Source organism: Mytilus californianus, unplaced genomic scaffold, assembly GCF_021869535.1.
Source record: "Mytilus californianus isolate M0D057914Y unplaced genomic scaffold, xbMytCali1.0.p SCAF_4, whole genome shotgun sequence".
Lineage (NCBI taxonomy): Eukaryota > Metazoa > Mollusca > Bivalvia > Mytilida > Mytilidae > Mytilus > Mytilus californianus.
The window spans coordinates 97,712,705-97,735,721 of NW_026262690.1; the positions used below are offsets into that span (position 1 = coordinate 97,712,705).

Below are 23,017 nucleotides of genomic sequence, written 5' to 3' on the forward strand. Positions count from 1 at the left end.
ACTAGATCTTCTCAATGTTTGTCCCATTTTAGCAAGGACTCTATCAATTATGGATTCACGGAAAAACGTTCTGTTAAATAGCAAAAAAAAGAAATAAATTGAAATAAAAACAAAACTTCCACTCAATGTTATCATTTTCCTTCTTAAGTAGCAAAAGACGAGTACAGCAGGCTTATAGATGCTTGGAGTAAAATTGGTTTAAAAAGTTGCTATGGGAATAAATTCCTGGAGTACCAACTTCAATTTATTTTTTTTTACTGTCTATATACCTCTCTGGAACATGCTAATTATTCGTATATATATACAGCTAGATCAGAGAAAGTCAGGGAAAAAAAATCCAAAGGAATCGATTGATATGCAGCAAAGATTGGCACTTTTGAAAATAAATTACTAAGCAAAATCAAACAGACCTTATCTCAATGTAAACATTGAATGTAAATAGATCGAGAAGACCGCAAATACATGTACAAAACTCGAGACGACCTTTTCTTAAAATTGTATACAAAATAGTAGAAAGATACCTACTTTATAAAAATAGTTATCTTTACTTTTTTAACCTGCACAGACAGACTTTCAAATGTTTATATTCACGAAAAGACAATAGTTCTCTATTGAATGTACATGTGACAAGAGCAGACCAGTGTGCTCGATAACTTAAGTGTGAAAAAATAAGCATACTTTGGGAAATTGTAACATGCTAAGAACTTTCTGGAACACTCAGAAAATTGGTGACTTGAAAGATCTTTCGATTTTGTTTGTGCATGATTTTTTCCAATTTTTGTCGTGCCTGCGACTTTTGTTGCATAAAGCTCGACATAGGGATAGTGATCTGGCGGTGGCGTTAGCTAACTTTTTAAAAGCTTTATATTTTCCAAGGTGGAAGACCTGGATGCTTCATACTTTGTATATAAATGCCTTATGTTATGAAGTTTCCGTCTGTCATATGTCCATTGTCCTTGACCTCATTTTCATGGTTCAGTGACTACCTGAAAAAAAAAGGGAAGATTTTTTGTAAAGTTAATTTCTCTCTTATTATGAGTTATAGGATAACTATAATTAATATGTGCGTACCTGGCAAGGTCCTCATGCCTGTCAGACAGTTTTCATCTGACCTCGACCTCATTTCATGGATCAGTGTACAAGGTTAAGTTTTCGTGGTCAAGTCCATATATCAGATACTATAAGCAATAGGTATTCTATATTTGGTGTATGGAATGATTGTAAGGTGTACAGGTCCAACTGGCAGGTGTCATCTGACCTTGACCTCATTTTCATGGTTCAGTTCCAACCAACATGGCCGCCATGGCTTAAAATAGAACATAGGGGTTTACTATAGAAGTCTAAGGGAAAATTGTAAAAAAAACAATTTCAAATGGTCACAACTTGAAATCTAATTTAAATAATGATAAATTAAACCAAACTTGGCCTCAATCATTATTAGGGTATCTAATACTATTAATTATGATCTTAACCTAATTTTACATGATTTCCAAAACAACAGTAGATACAGGTGAGCGACACAGGCTCTTGGGAGCCTCTAGTTTAATTGTAGTAGTCTATAGCTGACGTCTTTTCTGGGGATTCTAAAAGGTAAAGTTCAATCTTTGCCAAAAGATCATTGTACTATCTAGGGTATATGCTCCTTGTTTTCACTGATTCAAATTTAGACCACAAAGATTCAAGAAATTTGTCTTCAGAAGACATGTCACTTAAATGCTAATAATACAGATTAAGAAGTGAAAAAGACAAGATTGCCTGCATGGGGACATTTAACAAAATGTTTTACAGTATATGTAATCAATGGAAAGAACATGTGAGTAAAAATTGATATCTACATTTGTCTACTTTTGACCAGACCAAAACCAGCTAGACCAGTGAAGTGCAAATTTTCTTCAAATAATTTTTAGATAGAATCATCAATCCCCATCCTTTCATTAGATACAATCACTTATTTGAAACATATCAATTTTTGTAATACCACAAAGAAATACAACTTAATTCTGTTTAGATTATGAAAAAATACTGAAATTTGAAGATCTGTAAAATTAATGTATATTAATATATGGAATATGATATAAACAATACTTTATATCAAGAATATTTCACCGAATGTACATTTATATGGAAGATAAAGCAAAAATCCCAAAGTTCACTTATTGCCGGAAATGATGTCTGGCATTAGGCTTAATAATCAACATCAGATTTCAGGAAATAAGCTAATGCCTGAAAATTTCAGACAATAACTTCATGCCTAGGCGTCAGCTTATTGCCTAGGATTTAAGCTTAATGCCTAATTTTACTTATTGCCACTAATATATATACAGAGAAAAAGGGCTTATTTTTATGTCCTATTTGTAAATGGTTCTGAAAATATAATAAATAGACGGGAATAACAAAGATATATGCAAAGAGAAAAGGAAGAAAAATGAGAATATTGTTGTTAATTTTTGTTTTCAGGTTATTGTTGAAAGATATCATAAAGAGCAGCAGCTACCATTATTAGATAAAACAAAGTTCTTAGTACCACAAGAGCTAACCATGTCACAGTTTGCATCTATAATAAGGTTAGTATTGTAATGCTTGTATTTGAGAATTTGAAAAATAATAAAAATTTGGCAAGAAAAAAAGTTTTCCAGAATTTGTGCAAATTCAGAATCTGAAATTGAATGGTTGATTGATTGGTGTTTAACGCACTTTCAACACTATTGTGCTATTTCGTGGCAGTCAGTTTTCAATGGTGGAGGAAGACAGAGTCCCCGGAGAGAACCACCGACCTTCGGTAGGAAAACTGACAATCCTAGTCAATTAAGATTGGAGTCGAGTGCATCTAGCTCATGTGGGTTTCGAACTCACAATCTCAGTGTTGACTGGCTAGTGATACATTAGTTCTACTACTTAGACCACTTGTCCACCGATGTCCCCAGAATCTGAAACGAAAGGTATTTTGGTCCCCAGTGCCTAACCAGGGGAGGGGATATGGGAATCTTGATGTTCATTTCATACATTCTTTTGGGTGTCCCTCTGACATTACAAGCCTTATACCTACAGATTTCATTAGATTTGAACAATATTTATTTTACAGGTTAACATCAGCTTTAACTCTTATTATTTTGTCCCCCGTGTGACGTGTTGCAGGGGACATTGAAATACCGGGCCTCCATCCGTCCGGTCTTGTTAGCGCTCTCACGTGTACAATTCATGCCAGATTTTTATGAAACTTTTATCATAGGTTTATATCAGCAATGTCTTGGACAAGTTCGAAAAATCAGTGCCGATCAATTATTTTTAAAAGAGTGATGCCCCTTAGACACACTAGTTTTATGGAAAATTGCATCGTAAGCGCTCTTGTGTACAATTCTTGCCAGAATTTTATGAAACTTATATCATAGATTAATATTAGCAATGTCTTGGACACGATAGAAAATCAGTGCCGATCAATTATTTTTAAAAGAGTTATGCCCCTTGGAAGCATTATATTGAAAATTGCATTGTTAGCACTCTCATTTGTACAATTCTTGCCAGATTTAATGAAACTTATATCATAGGTTTATATTAGCAATGTCTTGGAAGTGTTTGAAAATCAGTACCAATCAATTATTTTTAAAAGAGTTATGCCCCTTGGAAAAATAAATTATATGGAGAATTGCATGGTTAGCGCTCTCATATGTACAATTCTTGCCAGAATTTTTATACGACCGCAAAAATTGAAAATTTTTTGGTCGTATATTGGTATGACGTTGGCGTCGTCGTCGTCGTCGTCGTCGTCGTCGTCGTCGTCGTCGTCGTCGTCGTCTGGCGTCGTCCGAAGACACATTGGTTTTCGCACTCTAACTTTAGTTTAAGTGAATGGATCTCCATGAAATTTTACCATAAGGTTCAATACCATAAAAGGAAGGTTGGGATTGATTTTGGGGGTTATGGTACCAACAGTTAAGGAATTAGGGGCCAAAAAGGGGCCAACAATAAGCATTTTTGTAACTTCCAGACAATAACTTGTGTGTAAGTGTATGGATCTCTCTGACATTGTACCACAAGGTTCCATATCACAAAGGGAAGGCTGTAATTGATTTTGGGGGTAATTGCCTCAAAGTTTTAGGAATTAGGGGCCAAAAAAGGGGCAAAAAACAAGCATTTTTCTAGTTTCATGACAATAACTTGTGTGTAAGTGTTTGGATATTTCTGAAATTGTACTACAAGGTTCCATATCACAAAGGGAAAGCTGGAATTGAGTTTGGGGGTAATTGCCCGAAACGTTTAGGAATTGGGGGCCAAAAAGGGGCCAAAAATAAGCATTTTTCTAGTTTCCAGACAATAACTTGTGTTCAAGTGTATGGATCTCTCTGAAATTGTACTGCAAGGTACCATACCACAAAGGGAAGGCTGAGATTGAGTTTGGGGGTGATGAATCATAAGGGGGTTCAAAAAATTTTGGGGGGGGATTTTTTTTTTTCTTTTTTTTTTCTTTTTTTCCTTTTTTTTTTCTTTTAAAATTTTCCATTTTAAGTTGGTTATAACTGATTTATATTTAAAAGCAAATAATAATGATATGGTAGGAGATACACACCAAACAGGATGTGTAAATTATTATATAATAAGTATTGTGCAATAGCAAGAAATTTTCAATTGCACAGTATTGCACAATAGCAAGAAATCTTCAATTGCACAGTATTGCGCAATAGCAAGAAATCTTCAATTGCACAGTATTGCGCAATAGCAAGAAATATCCAATAGCACAATATTGCGCAATAGCAAGAAATTGTCAATTGTACAGTATTGCGCAATAGCAAGAAATAATCAATTGCACAGTATTGTGCAAAAGAAGATACTTCGTATAAATTGCTTATTTCTTGATCAATTTCAATGGGGTTTTATTCTTGAATTCTTGGGGTTCTTTAATATGCTGAATCTAACCGTGTATTAAGTTTTTGGATTTTGGGCCCCGTTTTTAAATTGGTCCACATTGAGGTCCAAAGGGTCCAAAATTGAACTTTGTTTGATTTCATCAAAAATTGAATTATTGGGGTTCTTTGATATGCCGAATCTAACCGTGTATTTAGATTCTTAATTTTTGGTTCTGTTTTCAAATTGGTCTACATAAAGGTCTAAAGGGTCCAAAATTAAACTTAGTTTGATTTCAACAAAAATTGAATATATGGGGTTCTTTGATATGCTGAATCTAACCATGTATTTAGATTTTTGATTATGGGCCCAGTTTTCAAGTTGGTCCAAATCGGGGTCTAAAATTAAACTTTGTTTGATTTCAACAAAAATTGAATATATGGGGTTCTTTGATATGCTGAATCTAACCATGTATTTAGATTTTTGATTATGGGCCCAGTTTTCAAGTTGGTCCAAATCGGGGTCCAAAATTAAACTTTGTTTGATTTCAACAAAAATTGAATATATGGGGTTCTTTGATATGCTGAATCTAACCATGTAATTAGATTTTTGATTGTTGGGCCCCGTTATCAACTTTGTCCACATTGAGATCAAAAGGGTCCAAAATTAAACTTTGTTTGATTTCATCAAAAATTGAATATATGGGGTTCTTTGATATGCTGAATCTAACCATGTATTTAGATTTTTGATTATGGGCCCAGTTTTCAAGTTGGTCCAAATCGGGGTCCAAAATTAAACTTTGTTTGATTTCAACAAAAATTGAATATATGGGGTTCTTTGATATGCTGAATCTAACCATGTATTTCGATTTTTGATTATGGGCCCAGTTTTCAAGTTGGTCCAAATCGGGGTCCAAAATTAAACTTTGTTTGATTTCAACAAAAATTGAATATATGGGGTTCTGTAATATGCTGAATCTAACCGTGTATTAAGTTTTTGGATTTTGGGCCCCGTTTTTAAATTGGTCCACATTGAAGTCCAAAGGGTCCAAAATTTAACTTTGTTTGATTTCATCAAAAATTGAATTATTGGGGTTCTTTGATATGCCGAATCTAACCGTGTATTTAGATTCTTAATTTTTGGTTCCGTTTTCAAATTGGTCTACATAAAGGTCCAAAGGGTCCAAAATTAAACTTAGTTTGATTTTAACAAAAATTGAATTTTTAGGGTTCTTTGATATGCTGAATCTAAACATGTATTTCGATTTTTGATTATGGGCCCAGTTTTCAAGTTGGTCCAAATCGGGGTCCAAAATTAAACTTTGTTTGATTTCAACAAAAATTGAATATATGGGGTTCTTTGATATGCTGAATCTAACCATGTATTTAGATTTTTGATTTTTGGGCCCTGTTATCATTTTTGTCCACATTGAGATCAAAAGGGTCCAAAATTAAACTTTGTTTGATTTCATCAAAAATTGAATTCTTGGGGTTCTTTGATATGCTGAATCTAACCATGTATTTAGATTTTGGATATTGGACCATAATAGGTGAATGTCCAATTTAAAATTTTTAAGTTCTTAGACCACATTCATTCTGTGTCAGAAACCTATGCTGTGTCAAATATTTAATCACAATCCAAATTCAGAGCTGTATCAAGCTTGAATGTTGTGTCCATACTTGCCCCAACTGTTCAGGGTTCGACCTCTGCGGTCGTATCAAGCTGCGCCCTGCGGAGCATTTTATTTTAAACTTAAATCATAGATTTATATTAGCAATGTCTTGAACGAATTTGAAAATCAGTGCTGATCAATGCCCCTTGAAAATATTAACTATATGGAAAATTGCCTTATGAGCGCTCTAATGTGTACAATTCTTGCCAGATTTTTATGAAATTTATGTAATAGGTTTATATCATCAATGTACTTGAAGAGCAAGGCTTCCAAAACGGTCATATATTCCGGACAATTGTATAATGTCCGGTAAAAGTCCGGCTGGGCAAAGCATGAAACGGTCATCTACTTTTTAGTTGTCAAGGCTTTCTTAAGAGACGGTCATTTTAGCATAATTCACGATCTTTTTGACCCAACCTTTTGCCTTTAACAGCCACACATTTCCGGTCATAAAAGTGACATGATGATTAATTACTATCAAAACAACCCCTACTTCAATACTTTCTAATTTTAATCAAGGCTTATTAGTTGTTGTACAGCTGAAATCTACCTGTTCAGGTGACAGGTAAACTATTTCCAGTACCGGACATCGTATAAATTGATCGGTCTATTCAAAGTTAATTTCTTACATTTCAGCGGTTTCTATCTAATTGATTTAGTCCAAAAGATTGAAATTATAAGAAATACGTTTATAAACATGATTTGATGAAAAATTTAAAAACATTTTAAAAGAAAAATCGTAAGAACTACGTTGTATGAACTAGAACACGTGTGCGCATGTGCACAGTAGGGAAATTTAATTATGCATCCTACATTTCTTAAAAAATGATAAAAATTATCATTGATACCTGTATCTAACGTTCATTTCAAGTATTTTGTTGAAGAAATAACGTGGAAAGAGCTTCTTCACTCAGTCGTGCTTTGTAAACGTACACAGATTTTACGTTTCTGTTTCTGGTCCATGTTTTACCATTGTCAGGTCAACATCCAGTATTAGGAAAATGTGATTTTAAAAACGAAAGTAAAGTTTTTGACAACATAATTTTGCACAAATAAAGAGTCTAAGGCAGTTATGAGCACACTGATGTGCACACTTCGAATTATGCACTGCCAATTTAACAGTTTACGTCCGAACATCAAATTCACATCAAAGTAAAGTTTAATATCGTTTTTTTTTTAATCTAATGTCAATCATTGGGATGGCCATCTGATTACCATAATTGCCTTTTTTGACTTAGTCTTAAGGGATTAAAATCGGGATAAGATATAAAATGTCCGGCTGGCTCAAATATTTTTTGGAAGCCCTGTTGAAGAGTTCAAAATTCAATGCTGATCAATTATTTTTAAAAGAGTTATGCCCCTTGAAAATATTGATTATATGGAAAATTGCAATGTTATCGCTCTCATGTGTTCAATTCTTGCCAGAATTTTATGAAACTTATATCACAGGTTTATATCAGCAATGTTTTTGACACTTTGGAAAGTAAGTTCTGATCAAATATTTTTATCCAGTTATGCCCCTTGGAAATATAAATCATAATGGAAATCACATTGCATTTGCTCTAAGCCTTCATTTCTTTTTAACTCACCTGGCCCGAAGGGCCAAGTGAGCTTTTCTCATCACTTTGCGTCCGTGGTCCGTCGTCGTCGTTGTCCGGCGTCGTCTGTTAACTTCTCCTCTGAAACTACTGGGTCAAATTTAACCAAACTTGGTCACAATCATCATTGGGGTATCTAGTTTAAAAAATGTGTCCGGTGATCCAGTCAACCAACCAAGATGGCCGCCATGGCTAAAAATAGAACATAGGGGTAAAATGTAGATTTTGGCTTATATCTCTGAAACCAAAGCATTTAGAGCAAATCTGACATGGGGGAAAATTGTTTATCAGGTCAAGATCTATCTGCCCTGAAATTTTCAGATGAATCTGACAACCCGTTGTTGGGTTGCTGCCCCTGAATTGGTAATTTTAAGGAAATTTTGCCGTTTTTGGTTATTATCTTGAATATTATTATAGATAGAGATAAACTGTAAACAGCAATAATGTTCAGCAGAGTAAGATCTACAATTAAGTCAACTTGAGCAAAATGGTCAGTTGACCCTGAAGGAGTTATTGCCCTTTATAGTCAATTTTTAACCATTTTTCGTCAATTTTTGTAATCTTTTACAAAAATCTTCTCCTCTGAAACTACTAAGACAAATTTAACCAAACTTGTCCACAATCATCATTAGGGTATATAGTTTTAAAAATGTGTCCGATGACCCCGCCCGCGAACCAAGATGGCCAACATGGCTAAAAATAGCACATAGGGGTAAAATGTAGATTTTGGCTTATATCTCTGAAACCAAAGCATTTAGAGTAAATCTGACATGGGGTAAAACTGATTATCAGGTCAAGATCTATCTGCCCTGAAATTTTCAGACCAATCAGGCAACACGTTGTTGGGTTGCTGCCCCTGAATTGGTAATGTTAAGGAAATTTTGTCGTTTTTAGCTCACCTGACCTGAAAGGTCAAGTGAGCTTTTCTCATCACTTTGCGTCCGTCGTCCGTCGTCCTGCGTCCGTCGTCCGTAAACTTTTACAAAAATCTTCTCCTCTGAAACTACTGTGTCAAATTTAACCAAACTTGGTCACAATCATCATTGGGGTATCTAGTTTAAAAAATGTGTCCGGTGATCCGGTCAACCAACCAAGATGGCCGCCATGGCTAAAAATAGAACATAGGGGTAAAATGTAGATTTTGGCTTATATCTCTGAAACCAAAGCATTTAGAGCAAATCTGACATGGGGTAAAATTGTTTATCAGGTCAAGATCTATCTGCCCTGAAATTTTCAGATGAATCTGACAACCCGTTGTTGGGTTGCTGCCCCTGAATTGGTAATTTTAAGGAAATTTTGCCGTTTTTGGTTATTATCTTGAATATTATTATAGATAGAGATAAACTGTAAACAGCAATAATGTTCAGCAGAGTAAGATCTACAATTAAGTCAACTTGACCAAAATGGTCAGTTGACCCCTTAAGGAGTTATTGCCCTTTATAATCAATTTTTAACCATTTTTCGTAAATTTTTGTAATCTTTTACAAAAATCTTCTCCTCTGAAACTACTAAGACAAATTTAACCAAACTTGTCCACAATCATCATTAGGGTATATAGTTTAAAAAATGTGTCCGATGACCCCGCCCACGAACTAAGATGGCCGACATGGCTAAAAAATAGTACATAGGGTAAAATGCAGTTTTTGGCTCATATCTCTGAAACCAAAGCATTTAGAGCAAATCTGACATGCGGTAAAATTGTTTATCAGGTCAAGATCTATCTGCCCTGAAATTTTCAGACCAATCAGGCAAGTCGTTGTTTGGTTGCTGCCCTGAATTGGTAATTTTAATGAAATTTTGTCGTTTTTGGTTATTATCTTGAATATTATTATAGATAGAGATAAACTGTAAACAGCAATAATGTTCAGCAAAGTAAGATCTACAATTAAGTCAACTTGACCAAAATGGAGTTATTGCCCTATATTTTCAATTTTTAACCATTTTTCGTAAATTTTTGTAATCTTTTATAAAAATCTTCTCCTCTGAAACTACTAAGACAAATTTAACCAAACTTTTACACAATCATCATTAGGGTATATAGTTTAAAAAATGTGTCTGATGACCCCGCCCGTGAACCAAGATGGCCGACATGGCTAAAAATAGAACATAGGGGTAAAATGTAGATTTTGGCTTATATCTCTGAAACCAAAGCATTTAGAGTAAATCTGTCATTGGGTAAAACTGATTATCAGGTCAAGATCTATCTGCCCTGAAATTTTCAGACCAATCAGGCAACACGTTGTTGGGTTGCTGCCCCTGAATTGGTAATTTTAAGAAAATTTTGCAGCTTTTGGTTTTTATCTTGAATATTATTATAGATAGAGATAAACTGCAAACAGCAATAATGTACAGCAAAGTAAGATCTACAAATAAGTCAACATGACCAAAATTGTCAATTGATACTTAAGGAGTTATTGCCCTTTATAGTCAATTTTTTACAATTTTTTCATAAATTTTGTAAATTTTTGTAAATTTTTACAAAACATTTTCCACTATTACTACTGGGCCAAGTTCATTATAGATAGAGATAATTGTAAGCAGCAAGAATGTTCAGTAAAGTAAGATCTACAAACACATCACCATCACCAAAACACAATTTTGTCATGAATCCATCTTTGTCCTTTGTTTAATATGCACATATACCAAGGTGAGCGACACAGGCTCTTTAGAGCCTCTAGTTGGTTATTATCTTGAATATTATTATAGATAGAGATAAACTGTAAACAGCAATAATGTACAGCAAAGTAAGATCTACAAATAAGTTGTCATGACCAAAATTGTCAGTCGACCCCTTTAGGAGTTATTGCCCTTAATAGTCAATTTTTAACAATTTTTCGTAAATTTTTGTAATCTTTTACAAAAATCTTCTTCTCTGAAACTACTGAGACAAATTTAACCTTACTTGGCCATAATCATTATTAGGGTATCTAGTTAAAAAATTTGTCCGATGACCCTGCCTTCCAACCATCATGGCCAACTTGGTTAAAAAAAGAACATAGGGGTAAAATGCAGTTTTTGGTTTATATCTCTGAAACTAAAGCATTTAGAGCAAATCTGACAGGTGGCAAAAATGTTCATCAGACGAATCGGACAACCCGACGTTGGGTTGCTGCCCTTGTTGCAGTTTTTATGCCCCCGCCCTAGCAGAGGGGGCATTAAGTTTTACCCTTGTCCGTCTGTACATACGTACGTCCATCCGTACGTCCCGAAATTGGTTTCCGTTCTCTAACTTGAGTTTGCCTCAACCAAATGTTCTGAAACTTATACACAATGCTTATTACCACAAAACACAGATCAAGTTTGAATTTTGGTGGTGTCACTTTAACCGATCTAGAGTTATGCCCCTTTATAAAAGGAAATATTGCAAAATTTTTAGTTTCCGTTCTCTAACTTAAGTTTGCCTCAACCAAATGTTATGAAACTTATACACAATGCTTATTACCAAAAAACACAGATCAAGTTTGAATTTTGGTGGTGTCACTTTAACCGATCTAGAGTTATGCCCCTTTATAAAAGGAAAAATTGCAAAATTTTTATTTTCTTCTAAATATCAAGTTTATATAATATATTTTTAAAATTGGAGTTATCTTCCTTTGACCTTGATTATAGTTGAATCAACTACAATCAATGCTTTATACAATGCAATGTTTAATTTTGACTTCCACTGATAAAACACAGATCAAGTTGAATTTGGGTAGTGTCACTTTAACCATTATTGAGTTATGCCCCTTTATAAATAGAAAGATTGCAAAATTTTTTAGTTTCCATTCTGTAACTGAAGTTTTCCCCAGCCAAACATTATGAAACCTATACACAATATTCATTACCACAAAACTCAGTAAGGATCAAGTACATTTTTTTTGTTTCAGTTCTCTTACTTGAGTTTGCCTCAACCAAATGTTATGAAACTTATACACAATGCTTATTACTACATAATACAGATTAAGTACGAAATTAGGTAGCAACACTTTTACCATTCTAGAGTTATGTCCCTTTATAAATATAAAAATTGCTGAATTTTTTAGTTTGTCTCAACCAAATGTTGTAAAACTTATACACAACGTTCTAGAGTTATGCATGTTTACAAATAGAAAAATTGCTGAATTTTTAGTTTCTGTTCTCTACTTAAGTTAGCCTCAACCAAATGTTATGAGACTTACACACAATGCTTATTACCACAAAACTCAGATCAAGTTCATTTTGGGTAGCGTCACTTTTACCGTTCTTCAGTTATGTCCCTTTATAACTATATGATATGCAAGCGGGGGCATCATCTGTGTCCACTAGTGGACACTATCCACATTTATTTGTTATTACCTTAGATATCATTATAATATCATATATCTAATACTATTAATTATGATTTCAACCTTATTTTACATGATTTCCAAAGCATCAGTAAATACAGGTGAGTGACACAGGCTCTTGAGAGCCTCTAGTTTTAGTTGTTGCCCTTGGATAGATAAAATATGTGCAATGTGGGGGGACATTGGAACTGTTCTTTTATTATGAGTTGTGTCCCTTGGAAATGCAAATTATAATATGGAAATCAACATTGCAAGTGATTTCCTTCCAACTTTTTTTTATTGAAGATATATGAAATTTATGTCAAAGGTTTTGTGAGCAATATCTCGTATGTGTTTGAAAATCAGGGTTGATTGGTTATTTCTTTGTGACTTATGCCCCTTGGAAATGTATATAATATGGAAAACCACCTTTGTAAGCACTTTCATGTCTACATTTCTCATTGGAGTTTGATGAAATTTATGTAAAAGTTTACATCATCAATATCCTTAAAGAGTTTTGAAAATCAGCATATAGAATATGAATGGGGAAGTTGTGCCCCTTGGAAATGTAAGTATACAATCAAAATTGTAAGTTCTCTCAGAAAAATTTATATAAAAATTTGCATAGGAAATATTGTATATCATAACAGTTCATAATTTCAATGAATTTACTATCTATATCTAGGCCGTGAAAATCTTGAATACATTTTAAATATTCTACGTATATCTAAACACTAATAAACAGGAAAGGCGTGTTATGGCTCTGTTTCGCTCCAGGGCTCTACCACTAGCGCACGAAACTCCAGGCCGCCTACACCCGTAATAAAAAAAATTGGGGGTCACAATTTATTTTGCTAATTCTTTGTAAACAGTCTGAAAACAGATTTACTAAGTATTGCGCAACAGCACAGTGTATAGCACAACAGCAAGAAATCTTCAATTGAATATAAATTCAAATCATATAACCCAATTTTTAGGTTCTTTGACTACATTTATTCTGTGTCAGAAACCTATAATGTGTCAAATATTTAATTACAATCCAAATTCAGACCTGTATCAAGCTTTAATATTGTGTCCATTTTGGCCCAAACTGTTCAGGGTTGGACCTCAGCGGTCGTATCCAGCTGCGCTCGGCGAAGCAGTTTATTTTTAAAAGAGTTATGCCCTTACAAACATTAATTATATGGAAAATTGCATCGTTAGCGCTCTCATGTGTACAATTCTTGCCAAAATTTTATGAAACTTATATCATAGGTTTATATTAGCAATGTCTTGACAAGGAAGAAAATCACTACCGATCAATTATTTTTAAAAGAGTTATGCGCCTTGGAAACATTAATTATATATGGAAAATTGCATTGTAAGCGCTCTCATGTGTACAATTCTAACCAGAATTTTATTTTTTGTTTATTTTCAGCCATGACTATGATGTCATTTTCTATTTTAATACCTTTATGATGTATTTAAATGGGCTTTTATGGTTACAAAGGAATTTTATTTTTAGATATTACTGTAAAATGTTGCTGATTAAGGTTTTTTGTTTATTTTTAGCCATGACTATGATGTTATTTTCTATTTTAATACCTTTATGATGTATTTAAATGGGCTGTTATGGTTGCAAAGGAATTTTATTCTTAGATACTATAAAATGTTGCTGATTAAGGTTTTTTAATTTTAGCCATGACTATGATGTCATTTTCTATTTTAATACTTTTATGATGTATTTAAATGGGCTTTTATGGTTGCAAAGTCCATTGGAAATTTGAATTGAGATTATGACCAGTTCTTGAGGGAAAGTGAAGGTAAGTTAATTATGCCCCCGCAAATTTATTCGTTCAAGTAAATGACTTGTTTTTTGTTAATATGTCTTTTTGATTGAGCCACCGTAGCGGTGGGGGCATTAAGTTTTACCCTTGTCCGTCTGTACGTACGTACCTCCCAAAATTGGTTTCCGTTCTCTAATTTGAGTTTGCCTCAACCGAATGTTATGAAACTTATACACAATGCTTATTACCACAAAACACAGATCAAGTTTGAATTTTGGTGGCGTCACTTTAATCGTTCTAGAGTTATGCCCCTTTATAAATGGAAAAATTGCAAAATTTTTAGTTTCCGTTCTCTAACTTAAGTTTGCCTCAACCAAATGTTATGAAACTTATACTCAATGCTTATTACCACAAAACACAGATCAAGTTTGAATTTTGGTGGCCTCACTTTAACCGTTCTAGAGTTATGCCCCTTTATAAATGGAAAAATTGCAAAATTTTTATTTTCTTCTAAATATCAAGTAATTTTTAAAATTGGAGTTATCTTCCTTTATCCATGATTATAGTTGAATCAACTACAATCAATGCTTTATACAATGCAATGTTTAATTTTGACTTCCACTGATAAAATACAGATCAAGTTGAATTTGGGTAGTGTCACTTTAATCATTATTGAGTTATGCCCCTTTATAAATCGAAAGATTGCAAAATTTTTAGTTTCCATTCTGTAACTTAAGTTTGCCCCAACCAAACATTATGAAACCTATACACAATATTCATTACCACAAAACTAAGATCAAGTACAAATTTTTTGTTTCCGTTTTCTATCTGTAGTTTGCCTCAACCAAATATTGTGAAACTTATACACAATGCTTATTACTACATTATACAGATTAAGTTATAAAACTTGTACACAATCGTTCTAGAGTTATGCGTGTTTACAAATAGAAAAATTGCTGAATTTTTAGTTTCTGTTCTCTACTTAAGTTAGCCTTAACCAAATGTTATGCGACTTACACACAATGCTTATTACCACAAAACTCAGATCAAGTTCAAATTTGGTTATCTTCACTTTTACCGTTCTTCAGTTATGTCCCTTTATAACTATATGCTATGCAAGCGGGGGCATTTATTTTCTTTTCTTTGGTAAATTGTTTGAACAATTTTGTGGTAGGTTTGTTTGTTATTCTGTATAAACTAATTGTCTGAGTGTGTGTTAATTTTAGTTTTTACTTGATCCTGTTCCAGAATTGCAAATTCATTAGATAATAATCTATTTGTATTAAAGGATATATTTCATTACATTACATTGTGTAGATAAAGTTGTAGAATTTCATAGATAAGTTGCAGATCTTTATTAGTTTGTTACAAATGAAAGAAAAAATATTGCGAACTATTATCTATATATCAATCACCCAATTATAATTGTAGTGACAGATTTATTTGAAAACTATTAATTATATTAGATTATAATTTGAAAATAAATATAACATCATATCTAATTACATCATATCTAATTTTAGAGAACTATTATTAAATCATATCTAATTTTAGATTTAAATTATTAGTTCATGGAAATATAGTTATTTCCCTTTGAACAGAAATGGTTTAACTAAGAAATATTTCATCAAAAATTGAATTCTTGGGGTTCCTTGATATGCTGATTCTAGCAATGTACATAGATTTTGGATATTGGACCATAGTAGGTAAATGTCCAATTTCAAATTTTTCAGTTCTTTGACCACATTTATTTTGTGTCACAAACCTATGCTGTATCAAATATTCAATCACAATCCAAATTCAGAACTGTTTTAAGTTTAAATGCTGTGTCCATACTTGCTCAACTGTTCAGGGTTCGACCTCTGCAGGAAAATCCGGTTTGCTGTCTCTCTGACAGCCTCTTGTTAGTTTCTACTATGATGAGTTACAAATCGAGTTTAGTTTGTTTCAGCTCCTTTGATGTTTGCTGAAATTACAGGCTTTGGACGCATTTTTGCCTTATATCTTAAAAACCATAATAGATATATAAAAACTTTGAAGCCAATTATCAGTACAACAAGATCTACAAAAGTAAAAATAAGTATAATGGCTGAAATCGTCAGACGACTTCTTATTGGAGATATTGCTCTTTATTGACGATTTTCACCAATTGTTTTGGTGTTTATTGGGTAAAAACTAAAGAAGATAGAGAGAAACTGTAAATAGAAATCAGCAACACAAGATGAACAATAAAGAGATTTTTGTCATGAAATATATTCTGATATGCAAATTGGACAGTTTCCATTGTTGAAAATGCACAAAGACCTAGATAAGTGACACAAGCCCCATAGATCCTCTAGTTTTGATTAACATTATCCAGAACACTAAAAAATCAGGCAGGGTGGGTGGGTGTTTATGAACCAACCCCTGCTGAAAAAAAATATCATTTTCAATCTATTTTTCGAATTTGATTGACAATTGACAAAATTGTCATTCCATCATCACCTTGTGGTTACAGCAACTAATCCATTTTGACTGGAAGTAAATATGACTTCATTGTTTTGATTCGGAAACATTGATGCTAAGTCAGGTTCGCCAAAATGTCTGTTTTTACGGAATTCTGACAAAACAGTGACCTTATTTTACAGACCAGAATTTATCTGACCACATAATTTCGACTTGTGTTTCTGAACTTTCCATTGATGAATTTGGGATAATAGTTCATAAATATGGCCTATCCATTTAACGCAGTGGCCAACAAATTACTCTCACCACAACCCGATTTTGGCTACTTTTCACAGTTTTCTGATTTCATCACAGAGAAAGGTGTTAAGGCTGTAACTCTGGAAAGGGTCTTTCGACTACAAATTGTAAGATTGAACTGCTTCCTATTAACACAGTTCAGCTGGGGAAGTTTAAAAAAAAAAGTAAAGAAGGCCATACAGGTAGGATTATGGGAAAATGGGTAATTATGAAATAAATATTAGTTTCCAGAACTTAAGAGTAAATAAGTGCAGGGAAATAACCAAGTTTATCATAATTTTACAGCACACTACATAATTTGAAATTTTATTTTACAGAAATAGAATGTCACTGAATGCCAATCAAGCATTTTATCTGATTATCAACAACAAGAGTATTTCCAGCATGTCAATGACTTTGGCAGAAGTATACAGAGATGATAGAGATGAAGATGGATTTTTATATATGACTTATGCTTCACAAGAAATGTTTGGATATTGTTGAAAAGATGAAATTAATGTATTTTTCAATGAAATGTCTGATAAAAAGGTGGCATGAACCTTGAACTATTCTATTTTGATCTGAAATTTAATATACTGTGAATATTTCTCATCATGAAATGATAATACTTCATGTTAATTGTCATGGATTTATTGTGTTAATGTTTATCATTATGTTTATCTTTGTTTGAATTCATAGTTATACCCTTATGGGAAAGATGGCATACATGAAATTAACAAAATAATGACAACACAGTACATAAAACATCATAAGAATAATAAAAGTACAAGGCATAATATACCGGTACATGAATTTATCATGTTTAATTGGCTGAGGCAATTTCTCAGATATTGGTAGGGCATAAACAGTGCCTGTCTAACAACAATAGGGTTTGATTATTGATATATTAAGGGTCTTGTTTCGATATTTATCATAATCGACAGATGATTAAGGCACCAGAAAATCTACAACACAAAAAGTTATAAAAAAAAACTTTTTATAAAAAAAAAATTTGAAAATGTCATAATGTAGCAATGGGTGGATGGTTTGTTAAAAACAATACATATGCTGTTTTTATACGACCGCAAAAATTGAAAATTTTTTGGTCGTATATTGGTATGACGTTGGCGTCGTCGTCGTCGTCGTCGTCGTCGTCGTCGTCGTCGTCGTCCGGCGTCGTCCGGCGTCGTCCGAAGACACATTAGTTTTCGCACTCTAACTTTAGTTTAAGTTAATGGATCTCCATGAAATTTTACCATAAGGTTCAATACCATGAAAGGAAGGTTGGGATTGATTTTGGGGGTTATGGTACCAACAGTTAAGGAATTAGGGGCCAAAAAGGGGCCAAAAATAAGCATTTTTGTAACTTCCAGACAATAACTTGTGTGTAAGTGTATGGATCTCTCTGACATTGTACCACAAGGTTCCATATCACATAGGGAAGGCTGTAATTGATTTTGGGGGTAATTGCCTCAAAATTTTAAGATAAGGGGCCAAAAAAGGGGCAAAAAACAAGCATTTTTCTAGTTTCATGACAATAACTTGTGTGTAAGTGTTTGGATATTTCTTAAATTGTACTACAAGGTTCCATATCACAAAGGGAAAGCTGGAATTGAGTTTGGGGGTAATTGCCCGAAACGTTTAGGAATTGGGGGCCAAAAAGGGGCCAAAAATAAGCATTTTTCTAGTTTCCAGACAATAACTTGTGTTCAATTGTATGGATCTCTCTGAAATTGTACTGCAAGATACCATACCACAAAGGGAAGGCTGGGATTGAGTTTGGGGGTGATGAATCATAAGGGGGTTCAAAAAATTTGGGGGGGGGGGAGGGGGTTCTTTTTTTTTTCTTTTTTTCCTTTTTTTTTTCTTTTAAAATTTTCCATTTTAAGTTGGTTATTTCTGATTTATATTTAAAAGCAAATAATAATGATATGGTAGGAAATACACACCAAACAGGATGTGTAAATTATTATACAATAAGTATTGTGCAATAGCAAGAAATTTTCAATTGCACAGTATTGCACAATAGCAAGAAATCTTCAATTGCACAGTATTGCGCAATGGCAAGAAATCTTCAATTGCACAGTATTGCGCAATAGCAAGAAATATCCAATAGCACAATATTGCGCAATAGCAAGAAATTGTCAATTGTACAGTATTGCGCAATAGCAAGAAATATTCAATTGCACAGTATTGTGCAAAAGAATATACTTTGTATAAATTGCTTATTTCTTGATCAATTTCAATGGGGTTTTATTCTTGAATTCTTGGGGTTCTTTAATATGCTGAATCTAACCATGTATTAAGTTTTTGGATTTTGGGCCCTGTTTTTAAATTGGTCCACATTGAGGTCCAAAGGGTCCAAAATTTAACTTTGTTTGATTTCATCAAAAATTGAATTATTGGGGTTCTGTGATATGCCGAATCTAACCGTGTATTTAGATTCTTAATTTTTGGTTCCGTTTTCAAATTGGTCTACATAAAGGTCCAAAGGGTCCAAAATTAAACTTAGTTTGATTTCAACAAAAATTGAATATATGGGGTTCTTTGATATGCTGAATCTAACCATGTATTTAGATTTTTGATTATGGGCCCAGTTTTCAAGTTGGTCCAAATCGGGGTCCAAAATTAAACTTTATTTGATTTCAACAAAAATTGAATATATGGGGTTCTTTGATATGCTGAATCTAACCATGTATTTAGATTTTTGATTATGGGCCCAGTTTTCAAGTTGGTCCAAATCGGGGTCCAAAATTAAACTTTATTTGATTTCAACAAAAATTGAATATATGGGGTTCTTTGATATGCTGAATCTAACCATGTATTTAGATTTTTGATTATGGGCCCAGTTTTCAAGTTGGTCCAAATCGGGGTCCAAAATTTAACTTTGTTTGATTTCAACAAAAATTGAATATATGGGGTTCTTTCATATGCTGAATATAACCGTGTATTAAGTTTTTGGATTTTGGGCCCCGTTTTTAAATTGGTCCACATTGAGGTCCAAAGGGTCCAAAATTTAACTTTGTTTGATTTCATCAAAAATTGAATTATTGGGGTTCTTTGATATGCCGAATCTAACCGTGTATTTAGATTCTTAATTTTTGGTTCCATTTTCAAATTGGTCTACATAAAGGTCCAAAGGGTCCAAAATTAAACTTAGTTTGATTTTAACAAAAATTGAATTTTTAGGGTTCTTTGATATGCTGAATCTAAACATGTGTTTAGATTTTTGATTATGGGCCCAGTTTTCAAGTTGGTCCAAATCGGGGTCCAAAATTAAACTTTATTTGATTTCAACAAAAATTGAATATATGGGGTTCTTTGTTATGCTGAATCTAACCATGTATTTAGATTTTTGATTTTTGGGCCCCGTTATCAACTTTGTCCACATTGAGATCAAAAGGGTCCAAAATTAAACTTTGTTTGATTTCATCAAAAATTGAATTCTTGGGGTTCTTTGATATGCTGAATATAACCATGTATTTAGATTTTGGATATTGGACCATAATAGGTGAATGTCCAATTTAAAATTTTTAAGTTCTTAGACCACATTCATTCTGTGTCAGAAACCTATGCTGTGTCAAATATTTAATCACAATCCAAATTCAGAGCTGTATCAAGCTTGAATGTTGTGTCCATACTTGCCCCAACTGTTCAGGGTTCGACCTCTGCGGTCGTATCAAGCTGCGCCCTGCGGAGCATTTTATTAACACTTGATTTGAAATTATCACAACACATGCATCAATCATTACCATGTTTTTTTTGTATGTGCCTTAGTCATTGCCAAACAAATATGGTCAAAGAAGGTACTGTTTATTGTACCACTACATTCGTTAGCCAAGGTTTAACATTTGATGTAACATTGGGAAGTAAACTAAACTAAAAAATCTTTATATATCTCTTTATTTCTGTAAATTCAACAACTAAATATGTTTTACAGGTTCTTTTAAAGATCTTTGGCAGTTACTGTTAAATTTAGACTTACTAAAATGACCACATTAGAAGAAATAAACATTTTATACCTTAAAGTTTACTTAAATCTTCTTGAGAATGAATCTAAGTATACTTATGCACATGTTTGGGAAAGTCAATGCACAATTTTATTTTGATACTGATGACACAACTATTGAAAGTATTGTTGTGATCCCCAAAATAATCGATCCTTAAATAAGAAATCCACCATTCCTGTAAAGGACCAAGAGGTTGTGTGACTTTTTTTCATCACAAAGTGTCAGTCATCTGTTGTTCATCATGAAAATTTTTAAAAAATTTCTCCATTGAAACCACTTCATCAGTTGAAACCTTACTAGGTTAAGATCATTCTAAAGGTATCTAGTTTCGATAATTTCCCAATCTTCTTGACGATCAGCCAACGTGACTGCCATATTGCTGCAAATAAAAAAAAGAAAAAAAAATCCTTCAAAGAATCAATTAATACAAAACATGTTTATAAGGAAGGAACAAATTTCAACCTCTCATTTAGAATAATGGTTGATAACTACAGCTCCTATTTAGCATGGCCTATTCTATAACTGAATAGGGGTTAGAAACCTAACTGAGTGCTGACATTAAATGTTTTTGCAATATTTTTATATCTCAAAATTATCTTCCCTTTGGTGTGTCAAGATAACAAACTAGGAAAGTGATACTCTTCTTAGGACCTCAATTTAAAACTTTAATCATTGACTGATTTTTTTCAGAAACATATTTGTGTTAGCAACTGTACATGTTCTAGGTCTTTCACTCATTCAGGGAATGGTTATAGTGCAATTATTAGTGGAGTTGTACATAATTCATCTTTACATATATAATAAAAATAATTTTTAAAATTGCTTAGTTTTTATACGACCGCAAACAAATTTTGCGGGTCGTATATTGGTATGACGTTGGTGTCGTCGTCGTTGTCCGGCGTTGTTGTCCGAAGACACATTGGTTTTCGCACTCTAACTTTAGTTTAAGTGAATGGATCTCTATAAAATTATACCATAAGGTTCAATACCACAAAAGGAAGGTGGGGATTGATTTTGGGGGTTATGGTAATAACAGTTAAGGAATTAGGGGCTAAAAAGGGGCCAAAAATAAGCATTTTTGTAACTTCCAGACATAACTTGTGTGTTAGTGTATGGATCTCTCTGACATTGTACCACAAGGTTCCATATCACAAAGGGAATGCTGGGATTGATTTTGGGGGTAATTGCCTCCAAATTTTAGGAATTAGGGGCCAAAAAGGGGCAAAAAACAAGCATTTTTCTAGTTTCATGACCATTACTTGTGTGTAAGTGTATGGATCTCTCTGACATTGTACCACAAGGTTCCATATCACAAAGGGAATGCTGGGATTGATTTTGGGGGTAATTGCCTGCAAATTTTAGGAATTAGGGGCCAAAAAGGGGAAAAAACAAGCATTTTTCTAGTTTCGTGACAATAACTTGTGTGTAAGTGTATAGATCTTTATGAAAATGTACTACAAGGTTCCATATCACAAAGGGAAAGCTGGGATTGAGTTTGGGGGTAATTGCCCAAAACGTTTAGGAATAAGGGGCTAAAAATAAGCATTTTTCTAGTTTCCAGACAATAACTTGTGTTCAAGTGTATGGATCTCTCTGAAATTGTACTGCAAGGTACCATACCTCAAAGGGAAGGCTGGGATTGAGTTTGGGGGTGATGAATCATAAGGGGGTTCAAAAAATTTGGGGGGGAGGATTTTTTTTTCGTTTTTTTCTTTAAAATTTTCCATTTTAAATTGGTTATTTCTGATTTATATATAAAAGCAAATAATAATGATATGGTTTGAAAAGGTAAATTAAAAAACTTTTAAGTTCTTAGACCACATTCATTCTGTGTCAGAAACCTATGCTGTGTCAAATATTTAATTACAATCCAAATTCAGTGCTGTATCAAGCTTGAATGTTGTGTCCATACTTGCCCCAACTGTTCAGGGTTCGACCTCTGCGGTCGTATCAAGCTGCGCCCCAGCGGAGCATTTTATTTCTTTCCTGCAATGAGTCTTCAGGAGAGACACTAGTATAACCTTTTTATGGACCTGCCACAAAGTGGCCAGGGCCATATAGTTTTATCCTTATCCGTCATTCCGTCATTCCGCAACAAACGGTTATACTGACTTTTTTCTGAACG

General features: G+C 33.4%; 2 protein-coding genes across 2 annotated transcripts in view; both read left to right on the forward strand.

Annotated features, from left to right (window-relative positions):
- Positions 1-17,560, forward strand: part of LOC127698995 (microtubule-associated proteins 1A/1B light chain 3C-like) — a 30,448-nt gene extending 12,888 nt beyond the window's left edge. The window contains exons 3-4 of the mRNA XM_052202791.1: positions 2,458-2,564; positions 17,221-17,560. Coding sequence (XP_052058751.1) covers positions 2,458-2,564; positions 17,221-17,386 — 273 coding nt within the window. The 3' untranslated portion in view covers positions 17,387-17,560. The remainder of the gene's footprint in view (positions 1-2,457; positions 2,565-17,220) is intronic.
- The window catches only part of LOC127698935 (calpain-9-like), a 234,628-nt gene extending 212,917 nt beyond the window's left edge, over positions 1-21,711 (forward strand). Inside the window, exons 24-25 of the mRNA XM_052202688.1 lie at positions 4,036-5,100; positions 19,368-21,711. The gene's annotated coding sequence lies outside the window, so the exon portion shown is untranslated. The remainder of the gene's footprint in view (positions 1-4,035; positions 5,101-19,367) is intronic.
- Positions 21,712-23,017: the final 1,306 nt, after the last annotated feature.